This window comes from Curcuma longa, chromosome 7 (assembly GCF_044706935.1).
Source record: "Curcuma longa cultivar G26 ecotype Majalengka, Jawa Barat chromosome 7, ITB_CL_G26_1.1, whole genome shotgun sequence".
Taxonomy (NCBI): Eukaryota; Viridiplantae; Streptophyta; class Magnoliopsida; order Zingiberales; family Zingiberaceae; genus Curcuma; species Curcuma longa.
The window spans coordinates 894524-912544 of record NC_133867.1 but is presented as its reverse complement, the minus strand read 5'-3'; the positions used below and the strand labels follow the sequence as shown (position 1 = coordinate 912544).

The window sequence follows — 18021 nt, the reverse complement described above, 5'->3', positions numbered from 1 at the left end:
CAACTAACCAAATGTGGTTAAGGTATATCCAATATAGCACCTATCTAATCCTCAATTAAATTTTTTATTATAAGAAAAACATAGTGAAAAAGGAAAAATTCTGTCCAAGGTATGTAAGTGTAAAAGGAATGTTGAAAATGAATACTGGAAAATGTTAAATTTGATTCGTGGATCTCCCCTATGACCTCTTTATTTTTCTCCCAATTTTTTTTCTTCATTTTCTTATCAAATATAAAGCCACAAAAAAATTATATGAAGACAATAATTAAACACAATCCAGCAAAAAATAAGAAATATAGAAAAACAATAACTGGCATGGTCTTGCCAAAATGCATTCTAGTATATGCATGAAAGAAAAGTTAATAACTCTCTATATAAATCATAGAGTTCCCTAAGTGAAAGAGCAAACCTTGCATTAAAATAAAACTAATAGGCTTCATTGACTTTACTTCAACACTCTGCTTACTTGGGAGGACATAAATACAACCGTGGAATTTCCACAGTGAAAAATTTTCCCCCATTTACTTCGCAAAAAAGATTGAATTATTTTCCAATCTTTTGTTTACAAGATGGGCAGACGAAATTACAAATCCATTCATAGATTAATTTTTATTTTTTATTCGCCCAAATCGGCCAAAAAGCAATTGCCTCCCTCCCAACTCACTCCTCCAATACAACTAGTTCTCGTATGGTAGCAATGGCGATGTAGCGTCCTTGCAGTCAGCAACTACGCACACGCGAGGTTGCGACCAGAGGCCCTACGCGAGCCGGCAACCTCGCGCGATTGCGACCGGAGGCCCCGCGTAGGGCAGCGACCTTGCTCGACATCCCCGCCCGCACAAGGTGGCAAACTTGCTCGGCAATGATTGACGCCTGCAAAGCATTGACCTAGCTCGTTTGGTTGCCAGATCGACTTGCATGGCCACACCTACAATCCCACGGACCCAATGTCACCTCGCGCAACCGCGATTGTGGCTTGCGGCCCCACGTGCACAAAGTCACCTCGCACGGCCAAGACCAACAGCTCTACGCGAGTCCGCGACTTTTTTCTCTTTCTTTTTCCTTTCCCTAAGATGCATTTCTTTTCTCTTACCATTCCCTATAAATTTTTTTCCACCATCGATTCCTTTCCTTCCCCTTTCTATCTTTTGGAGTAAACAGAGAGTTACTGTCATTCTTAATCTTCAAGTCCGTACATAATAGATTAGGATGTATATTTGTAAAAGAACTACAAATTGAGACTACTTGAACTCGCCAAACAAATTTTCTTTAGAAAAATATTTTAACAATTGTAAACATTAAAAAAGATCGTACATGAAAAGAGATTGACTAGTAGAAATTTACCTAAAGCATAGGTGTAATCACAAAGAAATTTCAATTTTCAAATATCAATGAAAAAACTTCAATACATTAGAATGATGCAAAGAATATAATAAAAAACTTCAATTTTATACAATGTATATATTAAAAAATATTAAATTTGTTAGCCGTTTAAATTTAATTTTTTAAACGGTATTGATTGCTACGTTTAAATTTGTTAGCCGTTTAAATATTAAAGAATGTAACGGTATTCAAATGTCACTCAGTAGTCCTTTTACATTGCAACATATTCAAGAATAAAATCAGCACACTGTAATAAACTTGGGTCATTTGTTTCTTCTTAATTTTCTTCCTCTTTGTTCTTAGAGACATATATATGCATTTTTATCTCTCACCTATAATAGTTGTAGGATAGTGAGGGGAGTGGCAAGCATCATTCTTATGGTCAAGAATTTCTCTAGGCAAAATGGCAAAATCAAGATTAAATGGCTAACTCATCTAAAGCCCCATGTTCGCTTAGAAGAAAGAAAGAAAGGAAAATAAAATAAATAAAAATATCAAATTTGAGAGGAAGTTCAAACATCAAGTAAATACAAACAAGTGACAACATTTATTTCCTTCTATTTCCATCCAAATAAACAAGATGAATGGAACAGAGAGGATGAAAGATAATATATGTATATATTTTTTTTCTCTCTTCACTCCAAGTAAATATAGAATTAGAAAATAGAACAATTCTCATTTAAATATAGTAATATCATCTCTCTCTCTCTCTCTCTCTCTCTCTCTCTTCCCTTGTTCATTATCACAAGACTAAATCAAATTGCACCCGGAGCATAGCTGAGTTGGTTATGACGGAACAGAGTTGTAGAAGAAGGCAAGGGTTCGAATCTCGGCGAAGCCGAAACAATACCTTCCTCCGTCGTGATCAACTACAGCTTCTCGATTTATCTCTTCACAGATAGTCGTGAAACCGATCGTGTGGGGCCGCAAAGGTGGCGGATTCCACCTTTGCAGAAGAAAAAACTAAATCAAATTAAAGTATTGTGTAGCACCATCAAAGACCTTCAGTCATTGTTACCTTCATTATTCTTGTCAAGCATCTTATCAATCTTTTTCCTTGTTTGTCACTTTTGTCTATTCTATGTAACAAGTTGACATTTATCTATTTATGCTTCAACGAGTGGGGAGTAGTAGAATGTATACGTTTCATCCTGCATGAGGTACAATGTCATTGAATATTTGTTGGGTTATTATACATAAAGAAGTAATTTTATCTTTTTAATTGAAGAAGATAGATCGATAGTCTTATTGAGGAATTAACTGTGTCAAGTCAAAACAAAGGGAATGAGAACAGAAAATAAAACCAAATAAGCTAAACAAGGCATTCTGCTATTGCAAAAAAAGACAATCTGAAACAATAAAAAACAAAAGCAACATGTTTTAAAGAAACAAGAGAAGAATAAAATCAAAAGAAAGATTAACAGAGATAGGTACCTTTAACTTCTCTCTCTTTATAATCCTTTCACAAAGTAGACGTACTTTTTCCAATTCAACCTGTCATAAGAACCTTAATTAGAATAGCCACTTGCAGAATTTTTTTTCCCCTCAAGTCAATGCCAAATAACTAAGGATTTGCAACCAAAAAGAGAATGAGCATGTTCATCAAAAAACTAACAAGCTTCCCCACTTATGAGACTCTTATTCTCTCTCATCCTAACAAGAAGCCACATTACAAAGTTAACATTTTGTAAATATCAGCTAGTTGTTCTGTACAAAACAATATCAAATATTGAGAATAAATTTAGTTGCACCATCAATCAGCTAGAATGAGTTTAGCCTTTCATTTATTGGAAACCACAAATTAGTAACAACAAAAGCACGACACTACATAATGATACCATTTATTTTATACCCTTGTTAATCAAACTAAAAGGAATATGGAGAGAGTAAAAAAGAATTAGAGCAGTTAAAATGAACTACATACCAGTATATTCACTACTAGCATTAAATTTCAGATGGTTAAAATACCAGTCAAGACCTTTTAGTCTTAAACATAAATGGACCATGCAAAGAATTAGATAAAAACGACCAAGCCTTTATCCCACTAAGTCTTGATTAGTCACCATTGAATTCGATCTTCTACTATATCATCATCTATAATTTTATATTATTTTATCATTGCTAATCAAGTCTTCTTTATCCCCCTCTTCCTCGATTAATATGCATATTTGTCTCAGTCTCACATAGGGTAACTAGTGTCTTTATTGGTAGCCTAAGTACATGTATGGTCTATCTTAAATGTGTTTTTCGAAATTTTTTCTCATAGGTGCAACCCGAGTTTCTCAAAAATGTTCTCATTTCCTTTTCCGTTCTCGTATGTTCGCATATCCACCTTAACATCCTTATTACTACGATTCTCATTTTTGCTCGTGTGCTCAGTTCAAAACTCAACATTTAACTTCATATAACATAGCAAATCCAACCTCCATTTTGTAGAAACTCCTTTTAAGGTTTAAAGGTACCTTACGATCACAAAGAACACCTAACACCCTTCATTTCCACCATCTTATTTGCATCCTATATAAAACATATTTATCAACCTCTCAATTCTTTTGCAAAAAGGATCCTAAATACTTAAAACTTTCAATCACAGATAACTCATAATCTCCTATCTTTACAATTGTTTTACTACATCTGCTACTACTAAATTCATATACTTTATCTTTTACTCTACTAAGTCTAAAACCTTAACTTCAAATATCTTCCTCCAAAATTCAAACTTAGCATTTACTCTTTCATGAGTCTCATCAATCAAAACAATATCTTCTAACAACATACACCATGGTAACTTACCTAAGATGTATCTAGTGAGTTTAACCATAACTATTGTAAAAAGATATGAATATAGAGTTGATCCTTAATGTAATCATATTTTTATAAGAAACATTTCGATTAATCTATCTGAAATCTTCACTCTTGCCATTACATCATTATACACATCCTTAATTATCTCAATATATACTATGCAAATATCTTTTTTTTCTAAAATTCTTCACATAATTTTTCTTAGAACTCTATCATAAACTTTTTATGTCAACGAATACCATGTTTAAATCTTGATTTTTTCTCGATATTTTCAATCAATTGTTTAAGAAGATATATAACTTCTATCATCAACCATTCAGATATGAATCAAAATTGATTTTTGATTACCTTGGTCTCCTTCTATCTTTTTTTCATGGTATCACTCATTATCTTAATATCTCTATAATTTGCATAATTTTGTACGTCTCCTATGTTTTTATACAAGAGAATTAAAGTTCTTACACTTTGCTGATTTGACATTTTCTTTATTTTAAATATCAACTTGAATAACTTCGTAAATGATTCTACACTGCTTCCCTAGACACTTCCATACCTGTATTGGAATATTATCTGGTCCAACCACTTTTTTCTATTTTTCACCACATTTAACTTCTACTTTTAAATTTTGAATTCTCCTATAAAAATTTTATACTCCTATGATCTATGTAAATTTCTTAAACTAAATTGGTCACCTAAGCCTTCATTAAAAATTTGATGAAAATATTCATCCATTGATCATTTATTTCCTTATCCTTCACTAGTACCTTAATGAATTCATTTGTAATGCATCTTATTTAGGTAAGATATTTTGTTTTCCTTTCTTTCGCTTTAACTATTCTATAAATATTATTTTCTCCTTTTGTATCAAACTATCGACACAAGCATTCGAAAGCTTTATTCTTGACTACACTCCCTGTTTTCTTAGTCTCTTTCTTAGCTATTATATATTTTTTAAAATTTTCTTCATTCTTACAAATGTATAGTAATTTATAGGCTGCTCTTTGTTATTCAATTTCTTTTGTACTTTCTCATTCCACTACCAAGATTCTTTATTTAATGATATTTATCCTCTTGACTCACTGAGTATGTTTTTTGTCACTATTTTTAAATTGGACATCATTTTATCCCATGTTGTATTTGAGTCACCATGCAAAGAATTAGATAAAAACAAAAGAAACAATAAATATAAGTCAATGTTAATACCATAGACAAGTTCCAAAGAAAAGAAAGAAAGACATAAAATGACTATGAAACACAAAATTAGTGTACATTTCTATAACTACCACACGAGTAAGTTTGAGTGAATTAAAAGTTTGAGTGTTGTTATTGTTCTATGACTACTACATGAATCAATATCAAAGAGCACAAATTAGATTCTAGAAAAGAACTTAATACTCCAAATAAAGATTTGACCATATTTTATAAGATAAAAGTCAATAGAACTTTGTCTACAAGGTTGTATCTACCAAAAAAGAAACTAATATTGTATCTTATAACATAACACTATTCTATAGTGATGTTTGAATTTATGGCAATTTGTAGCTAAAGCCATCAATTTGGATTGGGGTAGTCAGATTGGCCCGTCCCGCCAAACAATTTAAGTGAATTAGATTGAAATTTTATTAGCCCATTTAAAAGTGAATCTAAACGGGCTAGCTCGCAAGAGTTGCAAGTCCAAACGGACCAGCCCGTGGAGGGCTCGGGTTGGTGCATAGGTTGAGAAGAAAATAAAATCCAAAATTGGATTATGGATTTATGGTGTTATATGTATTTTTGTAGTGAAAGTTATGAATTTTTTGTGTCAATTGCTTTGGTAAATATGTATAAGTGTGAAATCAAGAATTAGAAATTTTATTGGAGATGTTTATAAAAATGTGTATTTATGAAAATGATCAAATTCAATGAATTATAAAAAAAATTTTTTTATTTTTTTATTTTTTTATTTTTTGATGGATTGACCCGCCTAACCTACCCACTTTGGGTTAGGCTAGGCTAGAAATTTCCCACCCTGCCCGCCCCACCAAATGACGAATTTTTGGCGGATCAGTCCGCCCCGCCATGAGTTGGCCCGTCTAACACCTCTATTTGTAGCTTCTATTGCATTTTGTCAACAATTAAATTGAGAATAGTCATAATTTTTCACTGACACCTCCAAAAATATTAGTGGTCTCTGAATAACAAACAACTAATAAATTATCCACAAAAAAATTTGATGTTATAGATGAAACTAAAGCATTTACTTTAGAGAGAAAATTAAAATTGAGATGGGAAGTTTGATTATGTATTAAAAGCAATGAAGAAAAATGAAACTCTTTATCTCCAACTTAAAGGCAAAGAACAAACTCACCCTTATTTGTTTTAAACTCTTAAGATCCTCAGCTCCACACTGTCGGTTGTCTGCCTATAAAAAAGAACCAAACCGCATTAAGATACAACAAATACTATTTAAAGGTGAATACAATGTACAAGAGATATTTATAAAGATTAAACTATGTACTTTCTCAGGGTTTTCTCATATTTCCTTTCCCTTCTCTCCTTTCCGATCTATTTCTATACAAGTTTTCGTAAAACAATAAGGGACTGATGCATATCTTATAATTCTAATGATTGATACTTTATGACATTTATATTAGGAGGCAAGATAAAGTGAAAAAAAATAAATTCATTCAAGTTAAAGAAAGACATGGATAAAATACAATGCAGAATTGTATTACCTCTCTCTGTTCTACACTATGCTTGCCACAATAGGCCTTGTGTTGTGTGTTGCTGCCAGTAACCTTGGCATTCATGTAAAACCCAGCACTACTAGCACAGAAAGGATGAAAATGACACTTACAATTTCCATAGCTGCACTGCATTTGGAAGGCAGAATACATATAGTCAACAAATGGTTGTACATTTAACTTTCGAAGTTGTTCCATTATAGTATAAAAAAGGACGGACCTTTAGGCATGAACCAACATTGAGATGGCATATGGAGCAGGTGTCCTTCCCTTTGGAACTAGTGTCCTGCAAACAACAAATGTCAAAGAAATATTCTACCTACAACAAGCAATAGAATACAAAAAAAAAGCATTGGTTAAATGGGATTCATCTGCACAATTTAGTTTGATGTAAAATGAATTTAAGATAAACTGAACATGTTGCCATATAAATTATAGCAAAAAATATTACCAATCCTTGTATGGGGTCTTCTTGTCCTCTCCTAAAACATGTCTCCAACAACCACTGAAGAATACAATTCCTTATATTAGACATGGTATACAAATAAAATTAAGAGAACTAATACAATATTAATTATTATAAAAATGAAGATTTTTGAGGAAGAATAATTTTATTTCTCATTGCTTCAATTGGAGAATAATACATCCTAATAAATACATGATTTACATGGCTGAACACAGTAACAAATTCCTAAAAACACAAAAATTACCATTAATTATCATCCTAAACTTAAGATATTCCATATAGGAAAATCTAGATTATAGGATAAATAAGAAAATTCATATTTAGGAAAATCCACATTTAAATTTAAATATGCTAACTTTGAGGGAAATTAAACACTCCCCCTCATGTTTGGTTGTACATATTGTACATGCCCAACTTGTTACATAGTTCCTCAAAGTTAAGTCCTACCAGTGTCCTTGTTAAGATGTCTACGAGTTGCTCTCATGTATGAGTGTAGATCAATTGCACTTCAAAGTTCAAAATCTTCTCAGCTATAAAATGGCAATCAATCTCCATAATTTTTTTCTCATGATGAACCGGATCCTTTGCAATGCTAATAGTGGCTTGATCATCACATTTCAACTTCGCCGACTTCTCAAACTCTATCCCAACTCGGTCATAACTTGCCTGATTTATATTCCTGATAAATTGCTATGGCTAAGGCTCTTAGTTCAACCTCGACTTCTGGAAGCCTCAAATTGTTTCTTACTTCTCCATATTATAAGGCTACCCAAATGAACGAGTAAAACCCTATCTACCTAGCTTCTTGCTTCCTGCCCAATCTACGTAGGAGTATAGAACTATATCTCTACATTCATTCTTCCGAATGGTAACCTTTTTCTAGGAGTCATTTTTAGATACCTGCGAATTCAATACACAACTTCTATGTGCTCCTCCATTAGAAAGTTCATAAACTGACTTATGACACTCGCTGCAAAACCAATGTCTGGTCGAGTATGGGAGAGATCAACGAGTCTCCCTACTAGGCATTGATATCATCCTTTGTCTATTGGAACTCCTTCCTCTTCACACACTAACTTCTTTAAGGGTTCCATAGAAGTGCTTACGTGTTTATGTTCTTTTACTAACTATGAGAACCCTGCCAAACCACACATGTGTAGATTGTTTAAATCCATACATAGACTTTAATAACTAGCACACCTTATTGTTGCAGTTGTTTATTTGTAAACTCAAACAAATCTCCATGTAGACTTCCTCTTCGAGATCTTCATTAAAAAAACATTCTTTATATGAAGTTGATGAAGAGGCCAGTCCAAGTTTGCTGCTAATGAGAGAAGTATTTGAACGATGTTGACCTTTGCAACAGGAACAAAGGTCTCTTAGTAATCAACACCTATAGGATTGAGTAAAGCCCCTTGCTACCAATTGGAATTAGAGTCTGTCAATGCTCCGATCTGCCTTATATTTTGAAGTAAAGAGCCATTTACAACTCAGTTTTCTTTCTTGGTGGGAATTCAATAATAACTCAGGTTCCATTTTCTTGAAAGTCATAATCTCCTCTTGAATAGCTTGCTTCCAACTCGGGTCACTTAAGAGCCTCTTGAATATTTGTTAGAATTTAAACATTATCTAGCCTTGAAATAAATGCTCGATAAGACTGAAAAAAAAACCTGCATACGATATAAAGTTCTTGATCCGATGTTGAGTACAGGTTTAAGTACCTTTCCTCAAGGCAATAGGTAGCTCCAAATCATCTTCAACTTGAATCTCCTCTAATCCATGGTTCATTCTCACCTCTTGTGCTAGCTTCCACCGTAATTGAATTCGGCTCAACTTCTCGAATAGGTGTGAGATGTGCCAAATTCTCAATCTCCTCCTAAGTTTGTTTTTTCTCCAATAGACATAAGAGATCGAGCTACTTTCAACAAATGACGGTTTTTCCTCTCAACCATTTCATTTTGTTGGAGAGTATTAGCACATGAACTTACTTAGACAATTCCCTATTTAGACAAATATTCACCTAGAATTGAATCGAAATACTCTCTAGCATTGTCAGATTTCAAAATTTGGATTTTAGTATTGAATTATGTTTGAACCATAAAATAGAATGCTTTGAACATTCTATCAACCTCTGACTTTTCTTTCATAAGGAAAACCCAAGTGAGTCTCGTATGATCATCCACAAATGTCACAAACCACCAAGCCCCATTAATATTTTTTATTTAAGATGGTCCCTAAATATCACTGTGAATCAATGCGAATCGTTTTGATGGACAATAAGGCACAGTTAGATAGATAGAACATGTGTTTAGCAAGTTGACAGATCTCACATTTCAATAATTTTGAACTTTTATTAATGAATGAGTGAGGGATGGAATAACAAACTGACTCACTCTAAGAAAAATCACTACTCACCACTAAGACTTCCCTAGGTTGAGGTGTCTTGAAGAGATAAAGTCCAAAGCACATCTCACCACTACCAATCCTCTTCTTCGAACCCGATTCGAGAAAAACACGCATTTGGAAGAAATTTAGTAGAACATTTGCGATCACAAGTCAACTTATTAATGGACATTAAGTTGCACTCGAGTTTAGGGACATGAAGCACGAATTTGAGAGTAATTTCGAGTGAGAGTTGAATAGATCCAATCTTGACCACCTTGGACAGAGAACCATCGGCACAGTAAGATTGGTGTGACACAATTGATAATCATTAAAAAGGGACTTATCCCCCATCATATATTCGCCCACACTGAGAATGCAGAACATGAGTTATCTGCTTATGCATGCATGCTGGTGGATGGGGGAGTAGTATGCTGAGAAAGTGTGATATTTAGAAGCTTTTGCAGCACTTCAAGTTGTTCCTTGGGGAACAAACTTGACTCAGTGCTGGCTGGCAGTTCCTCAACTGCATTGGCTGAGTTGGCACGACTATCTCTATCAAAATTTGACTTTGATGATTTCCACTCAGCTGGTTTACTGTGTATCTTCCAGCATATGTCATTGGTGTGACCATGTTTAGCATAGTGATGACCATCAGTCTTCCCTTCCTTTGTTGACAAGTATCTTGCTGATTAGAGGATGGGTTCCCATCGGACAGCAAGTGCAGATCCTTCCAATGTTGGAGATGGATGTTGACTGCTCATCATGACCTTTTTCCTACTTTCCTCATGACAGACTTAAAAAAAAAGCTTCTTGAAGGGTCGAAATAAGGTTAGTTCCTATCACTTGGTCTCTAACTTCATCTAAATTCTTGTTTAATCCCAGTAGGAACTTAAATGTCCACTTCTACTCCACTATTTTGCGATACAGAGCATTATCTTCGAGAAACTTCCATCCATGACTCTCAAACATGTCTAGTTTCTACCAGTGACAGGTGAGTGTGTTGAAATATTATGTCACTATGAGGTCTCCCCATCGTAAATCATGAAGGATTGACTCAACTGCAAACAGCTCCAATGTATTCTCAGAACTAGAATAAATCTCTTACAAATTTCTTGTGTGGTCTAATAGGAAAAAAAATCTCACCAATATCAATATTCATGAAATTTATGAGTCATGACATTATTAGATGATTTTCGGTCTTCCACTTCTTGTAATCTGGATCATCCTTCTTCAAAATTGGAATCTCCCCTATTAAATAATCTTCTTTGCCTCTGCCGCAGATAAACATCCTGACAGATTGAGACCACTGGAGAAAGTTTTGTCCATTGAGTTTATGGCTGGTGATGAGAAGAGAGACTTTCAAAGTTTTCAGAACTTCCAGAATTTGGGAGAGTAGATATTTAATGGGCATGTTAAGATACTTCAAAGGTAGATTTTTTTATTGTCATGCCATAGTTGACCATGGAAGATGGTCAGGAATGGAGGCTAGGTTTTTTCAGATAACTGAGCTCTAATACCATGAAAATTTTTGAGGAAGAATGATCTTATTTCTCATTGCTTCAATTGGAGAATAATACATCCTAATATATATATGATTCACATGGCTGAACATAATAACAAATTCCTAAAACAAGAAAATTGCCATTAATTATTATCCTAAACTTAAGGTATCCCATATAGGAAAATCCAAATTATAAGATAATCCATATTATAAGAAAATTCAAATTTAGGGAAATCCAGATTTATTCTAAATATAATAACTTTGAGGGAAATTCAACAAAAGGATAAGTAATTACCTCAGCACAGAAAGCATGAACCCACTGTCCATCTGCTGACTTTCTCATAGCACCATCCAGAGTACCACATAAGCCACACTGAACCATAGCATTTCTATCATTGGCATCAGTTACATTTTGGGGGCTAGTAGATGACAGTGACATTTCCTCACAGCGCTCACATTTCCATGGACCAACTGGAATTTCAGAAAGCCTTTGATAGCAGTCTAAATGAACAGCAACCTGCAATATGTAGTAGTCTTAGTAATAGATATTTTAAACTACCAAAGGTATTAGTAATATGATATTTTAAACTACCAAAGTAGAGATGCAACCTACCTTGCAGGTTGAACAGACAAAGATACGGTTTAACATTGTCTCAGTTCGCATGCATATTTCACAAGACAATACATTGTCTTTCAAGAATTCAGGCATCTGAAAAGCCATAGTCTGCTTATCTGAGGTCAATTTTAAAACAGCGGATCTAAAGGCCTCCTTTGGCCGAGGCACCAATGGTAAACCAGCTCTCCCAGTTGCAGCATTTAAGTTTGCAGGAATCTATAGATAAGGAAACAAGGAGATTAAGAAACAAGCTTTATGCATGAGAACTAATTAATAATAGAGTTAAAACTTCACTTCTTGAGCAGCTGCTATAATCTCATCATTGTTGTCTTTCCTTAATGAGTTTCTTGATGAAACAGCTGCTGCTTCAGCAGCAGCAGCATATACAGCCTGAGCTTCTTTGTTCTTCTTCTCTTTTCTCCCTCGCTTCTTTGCCTCTTTAATTTCATGAAAAAACTGATTAACAAGGATTAAGTCCCATTTCTGTTTAGTTGATTCATTTAGCTCATGAGGAAGGTTCTTAACTATCCTCAGCAATAAATCATCTGCATAATACAAAAGAAAATCCAGAATGTGAATCTCAAATAAATGAACAAGCAACATTATTTTAACCACCATAAGGCAGTTCTTAAAAAAAAATGATGCTTCACCATATTTATGCTTGATTGTCATGGCATTATCAAGCAGCTTAGATTGAAAGTAAACTATTTCTCCCTCCACTTCATCCTCAGGGGAAAGTTCCAAGAGACCCATATTCTTAGTTTTAGAAATTTGGTCAATTTTTGTTCCATCCAGCGAGCAGTGTGTACCAGTGGAGGAACAAAGCAAGCCTTGTTTGATGCACTGAGGACATGAATTCCCTATATCAATAGGCGAAAATGTTTTCAATGGCATACAGTTGTATAACATAAAGGAACGAGTCTTGTTTAACCATATTGTGGATAGTTTACCGTTATAAGTTGGATCTCCAGGAGTTTTCTTGAATGAGTTCCGCATTTGCAACAACTTCATATTGATCAAAGGATGAACGTTAGAAAAAGAATCAAGTGCACCATTTCTGCCCAAAAAAAATAATAAGCTGGAATAAATTAAAATTTCAAAATAAAAATATATTAATCTTTTCTATTAGTTTTAAAAAGACTTGTTCGACTTAACAAGGACAGAAAAAGAAAACAAATTAAGGATTCATAGAAGAAACATGCAAATAAAGACCTTGCAGGCAGCAGGAACCAGGTTTTGGAGTTTTTAAAACAAAAAATATATAAAAATAATAAAAATAACTTACTCAAGATAAAATTTACAAGAAACTGCTGCCTCCAGTTCATTATTTAATTCTTTTGAAGAACTAAACTCTTGTTGTGGCTTATTTTCAAAGATGGCATCAGCATCCTCAGCTTGTTTGTCACTGCAATGAAGATCAGCTACTTTCTCCTGAACATCATGGATCTTGCACTCTTCATAAGGCAGATTATTGGTATCTACTCTTAATGGGTTTCCTGTTGGTGATAGTGATATACAGTCAGAAATTCAGTAGGTCATTTAACATATCCTAAGTGAGAACAATCTGTCTCTTTGTAGTTTATAAAATTGGCAATAACAAACAGACTTTGAAAATCAACTGCAAGGACATTTTAGGTCAGATTGAAATATACAACTCTTATCATCTTCAATCAAACACTATTACTGGACATTTGAGTTCAGATTGAAATATACATCTCTTATCATCTTGAATCAAACACTACTTGTTACATATTAAATGATAAATTAAATTGGGTAACAACCACACTGTTTTCCAAATTGAACAACTGACCAAATTTGTGTATGTGCAAGAAATTTTACATCTATCACATAATATATCAAATATGAACAAAAGCAGTAGATACATAAAACTTTTATATACGATAGGCAAAAAAACATTTACACAAACTTCAAATTTCTATACTCGGCATCAAAATATAAATTGTTTGTTAAAAATTTCACAAGTGCCGCTCCAAGTGTTCCAAATTTTGTTCCAGGCCAGTCAGCACTGAAAACTTTTCATTCAACCCACCGACTTGCAAGCAAGGTCTGAAATCACTAGTATGCAAACTTAGTCTTCAATAACAAGTTCATCAGCAAACTCATCTGCAAGTTCATCCACCATCCAAGAGTTCATCTGCTATCAACTGGTTTGTCCATGAGTTAGTCTGCGAGCTCATTCTTCATACATGAGTTTGTCTGTGGTTGGTGAGTTCTTCTGCAAATTCATTTGTTCCTGCAAATTCATCCATGAGTTTGTATGTCATATGTGAGTTCATCTATGAGCTCATCCTTTTCTAAAAGCGAGTTGCGAGCTCATTATAAATTCATCGTGAGCTCATCACTTTGTAGCCATTTGTTGCAAGCTCATCCTTCATGTATTTTGTGCCCTCATCATGACTCAATCGAGCACCAACAATACCTCAATCATTATAAATACCTTTGTCAGACTCCTCTTTTGCTTCTTCCCCTTACTCTTCTTCTTTATTCCCCTTCTGCTCCTCATCGGAGAAACCAACGACATTTGTGAGCACAAGTCAAAACAGTACGAACCTGTATGATTCTGACCACTGTAACTCTACCTCACAACGAGATTTGAAACCTTAGTTGCTCCTCTTTACAAGAAACTTATCTAACAGAACATCACTCTCATACTCAACTAATATCTATCATCACATCACTCAGCTCTCTCATTGAAATAGTCTACAGGATGGTATCATCAAGGTGTAAATGTAATCCACATATTCAAAGATGTTGTGTTGTGTTTTTTTTCCCAAGAGAAGCATTACATCATATACATAAGACCTCCAAAATAATACCCAAAGAGGAAATACCCTATGTAGAATAAAACCATGAAACATAACCAAGGTTTTAAATCTCATAGTCTCTCGCCTGTATCAAAAATCCAGTCATGTTTCTCTTCCTCCTTCCCTTCATGATGCTAGGGATTGGCAGTGAAGAGGGAGCAGCAAAGGTGTTCTTATTTTGGTCTTGACCCCCACTACACTGAACCAGTCTCCTTTTGGTCAGGGACTTGATTCCTGGCTCAGAATTCAAAACTTCAAACCATGCAGATAACAATGACTAACAAACCCTAGAACTAAAGCAGTGATACCATTTTGTTGAACCTATTAAATAAACCAGAAAAAAACTAATAACTGGAAAATGTATAAATTTGAAATTACACTCACCTAAGATGACAAAGACACAATACAACAGTGACTAGAAACTTTCAAGATGCAACAGTCAGAATTGAAGTTGACAAATATTTTGAGAAAGGGTTCCAATATCTACTATTGAGAAGAGAAGTAAGTTTCCTGTCTTTGTACTCCAAGAGGGATCTGTCTGGGGAATCACCAATTTCTGACAGAAAGATGAGAATGGAGAATAATAACTACTAGTGACATTTTCTTATGGGCCCTCCCTTTTAATATGATCCTCCCCTTTTGTCAAAATTTCCTTGGCTTTTTTAAGGAAAAAAAAGTTTCAACCTCCCATTTTTTAAAACAAACAATTATACTATGTCAAATCCTGAGAAGCTTTTTCCGACCAAAATGCCAAAATACCCTGTTGATACTTAAGCATGCCCAAGAGGATCTAACTCAATCATGCGGGGCTAAGAGAGGAGATCCACTCTTATTCTCTCATTCTCTTTGTCCAAATGCCAAGAAGATGGACTTACTCTATTATACCCTAAACGCTATTGAGAGATAAAATCTTGTTTAGACATTAGAGAGAATATCCCTGTTGAGAGAGAAAATAGTGTTTATTGTATTTACCCAAGAGAACATCACACTATATACAAAACTACACATACTCAAAAGGCTAAAATACCCAGTGTCTAACCAAATGCATAATAAGTGACAATTATAACTCTCATGACTCTTAACCCAAACAATTGAAAAAATTTTGGAAGCCATATATGATGCAAAATTGTTGTCAGTGTGTACCATTGTCAAGTGCATTTAGTGAGTTCAAACTATGGAACATAAAATACATAGTACAAACAACACAACCATAATCATGCCTCAAAATGGCTACACTTGATATACCATGTTCACCAATTAGCCACGAAATAAAACAACACAACAACAGAAATGCACGTATTACAAAATTAGCAGACAGCAACCCACCTTGAGGCATGTAACCTGGATGCAAAGGACTAGAATCTTCATTCTTAAGAGTGTCTTCAATAATCTTCTGTAAAATAAGATATGAGAGCATGAATCTAGTCATTACTAATTCATTAACAAAGAGAAACTAAGTTATCTTTTGTTGCATAAAAGTGTAATTAGAATCACTTACTAAATTTTAGTTAAAAGAATTTGAGTGGGTAAATTTTAAGCAGAAGAAATATATGCTACTATTATCATCTAGTAGTAGTTAGAAAAACTGTGTCCATTAATAGAATGAATTATAATATTAACCTATATCAAATCATAATGCAGGTTGATGAAAGAAGGTATGCAATTCTGCAAAACATAACCATTTGATTGCTGATTGACAAAAACAAGAAGATCCAAAGCTGAAATTATCCCACGGGTACTATCTTTGGGGATGCCTAGCGATTATACCTTAGCAACAAAAAAAGACAAGATTTTACTCTAAAATAAAGTCATTATCATGCATAATCTAATGTTTTCTTCATTTCTATTTACCAAGCCATCAAGTGCATGGTTATTAAGCATCCTTATCATGCAAATAGTTCAACTGATATACGTCCTTACCGGATTCTACATGCACAAAAATAGAACAATTCATTTAAATCAGTTTCCACCAACTTACTAATTGTTGCATAGTGGATTAAACAGACATGCAGTGATCTACAAATGTATAAAACCACCCATGCAAAAGGAATTCAGAAGCAAAAGGTCCAACAGTATCAGGATCAGTACATCAATAGAAAGAATAAGGTGTATTAGCAATTAAACCACCCCCTTTGGTTTGGTTTCTAAAAATGACAGTATTTGATTTGGTCTTTGTCCTCTATAAATGGGTCCACATAGCAAATAGTTAGAAAGCACAAAGCGAAATAATTCCAACAGTTTAAAACTACACCGCTAGGTGCAAATGTTTAAACCCTGGTGAAAAGCTAGGGCTAATTGCAGTAATTGCCTGAGTAGGCAAAGTAGGCCATACATAATTGCCCAAACATGCACCTTTTAAGGACTAAAAAAATACAACAAATGCAACACATTAATAGAATAATTACCATCTCTGGATGGTTTTGGTCATTTGGAATGCCCTCGATGGGATTAGGAGATTTTCTTTTACTAGCATCTTGCACCATGTCTTTGCTAAGGGCAAGCGGAACACTGTCTATATTCCCATTACTGTTTTCCAAAATGGAAGGGAGTAGGGATGAGCATAATGCCTTATCATTATTCTTTATCATCATGTGGCCTTTTGTTCTTCTTTGTGGTGGTAGTGACTTAACAAGAACAGCATCTGATGACTCAGCGCTTGTGACTTTATCACCAGTTGACTTGTTCTCAGGATCCTTCCCTTTAACAGCATTTAAGCTATCAATCTTTGTAACTTTATACTCAGATGATGCCATAGGGCTATTTCTGAGTTTTGATGGTGGCAAAGCTGATACATGTACAGAATTCTGAAGCCATTTGATAATTTTCAACTTTAAACCAGGTGAAAAGGATGTTGTTTCACCCTGCCATACATAGATTCAGTCTATCAAAGAAATGTCCACAAAAGACAAAAAAAAGTACAAAATTGTCCACATACAACAAGTGCTGCTTGCAAGGAACCTAATGAGATGCCCATCTCTGATGCAACATCTTCAGCACTGATTTTGCCCATGACAATTAGCTGCAAACAGAAAAGAGTATAAGCAGCGTTGGATGGAAATTGCAACAATAAGAAACATGATTTTGGATCCCATGTTTTACCACCCTTCCCTCCCATACTGTAAAGAACTCTTGATTTCTGGTCTAGCTGTTGTAAACAGTTCCTAACTAATTTGGCAGAGGGTTGCAAATTGTTTTAACAGGTCATCGCTTGAACAAGACAATTACAATTGTATGATAGGAGCAATATCACAACATAATGATTCATCTCAATCTCACATGAACAGCGCTTGGACGCAAGGTAATTTCCATGTGAGGTT

The 18021-nt window shown here is 34.3% G+C and overlaps 1 protein-coding gene across 3 annotated transcripts in view; it reads right to left on the bottom strand.

Annotated features, from left to right (window-relative positions):
- The window catches only part of LOC141831928 (uncharacterized), a 42118-nt gene that overhangs the window by 8008 nt on the left and 16089 nt on the right, over nucleotides 1-18021 (bottom strand). Inside the window, exons 4-17 of one of the 3 annotated variants that reach the window (XM_074719351.1) lie at nucleotides 17640-17723; nucleotides 17110-17565; nucleotides 16031-16097; nucleotides 13165-13375; nucleotides 12830-12936; nucleotides 12530-12739; nucleotides 12174-12424; nucleotides 11877-12095; nucleotides 11559-11780; nucleotides 7363-7416; nucleotides 7132-7197; nucleotides 6903-7040; nucleotides 6536-6589; nucleotides 2818-2877 (exon numbers count right to left, since the gene is read on the bottom strand). In XM_074719351.1, the coding sequence (XP_074575452.1) occupies nucleotides 2818-2877; nucleotides 6536-6589; nucleotides 6903-7040; nucleotides 7132-7197; nucleotides 7363-7416; nucleotides 11559-11780; nucleotides 11877-12095; nucleotides 12174-12424; nucleotides 12530-12739; nucleotides 12830-12936; nucleotides 13165-13375; nucleotides 16031-16097; nucleotides 17110-17565; nucleotides 17640-17723 (2199 nt within the window). Of the gene's footprint in view, nucleotides 1-2817; nucleotides 2878-6535; nucleotides 6590-6902; nucleotides 7041-7131; nucleotides 7198-7362; nucleotides 7417-11558; nucleotides 11781-11876; nucleotides 12096-12173; nucleotides 12425-12529; nucleotides 12740-12829; nucleotides 12937-13164; nucleotides 13376-16030; nucleotides 16098-17109; nucleotides 17566-17639; nucleotides 17724-18021 lie in introns of those variants that run through there. The other 2 variants (XM_074719352.1, XM_074719354.1) reach the window with 2 other exon arrangements.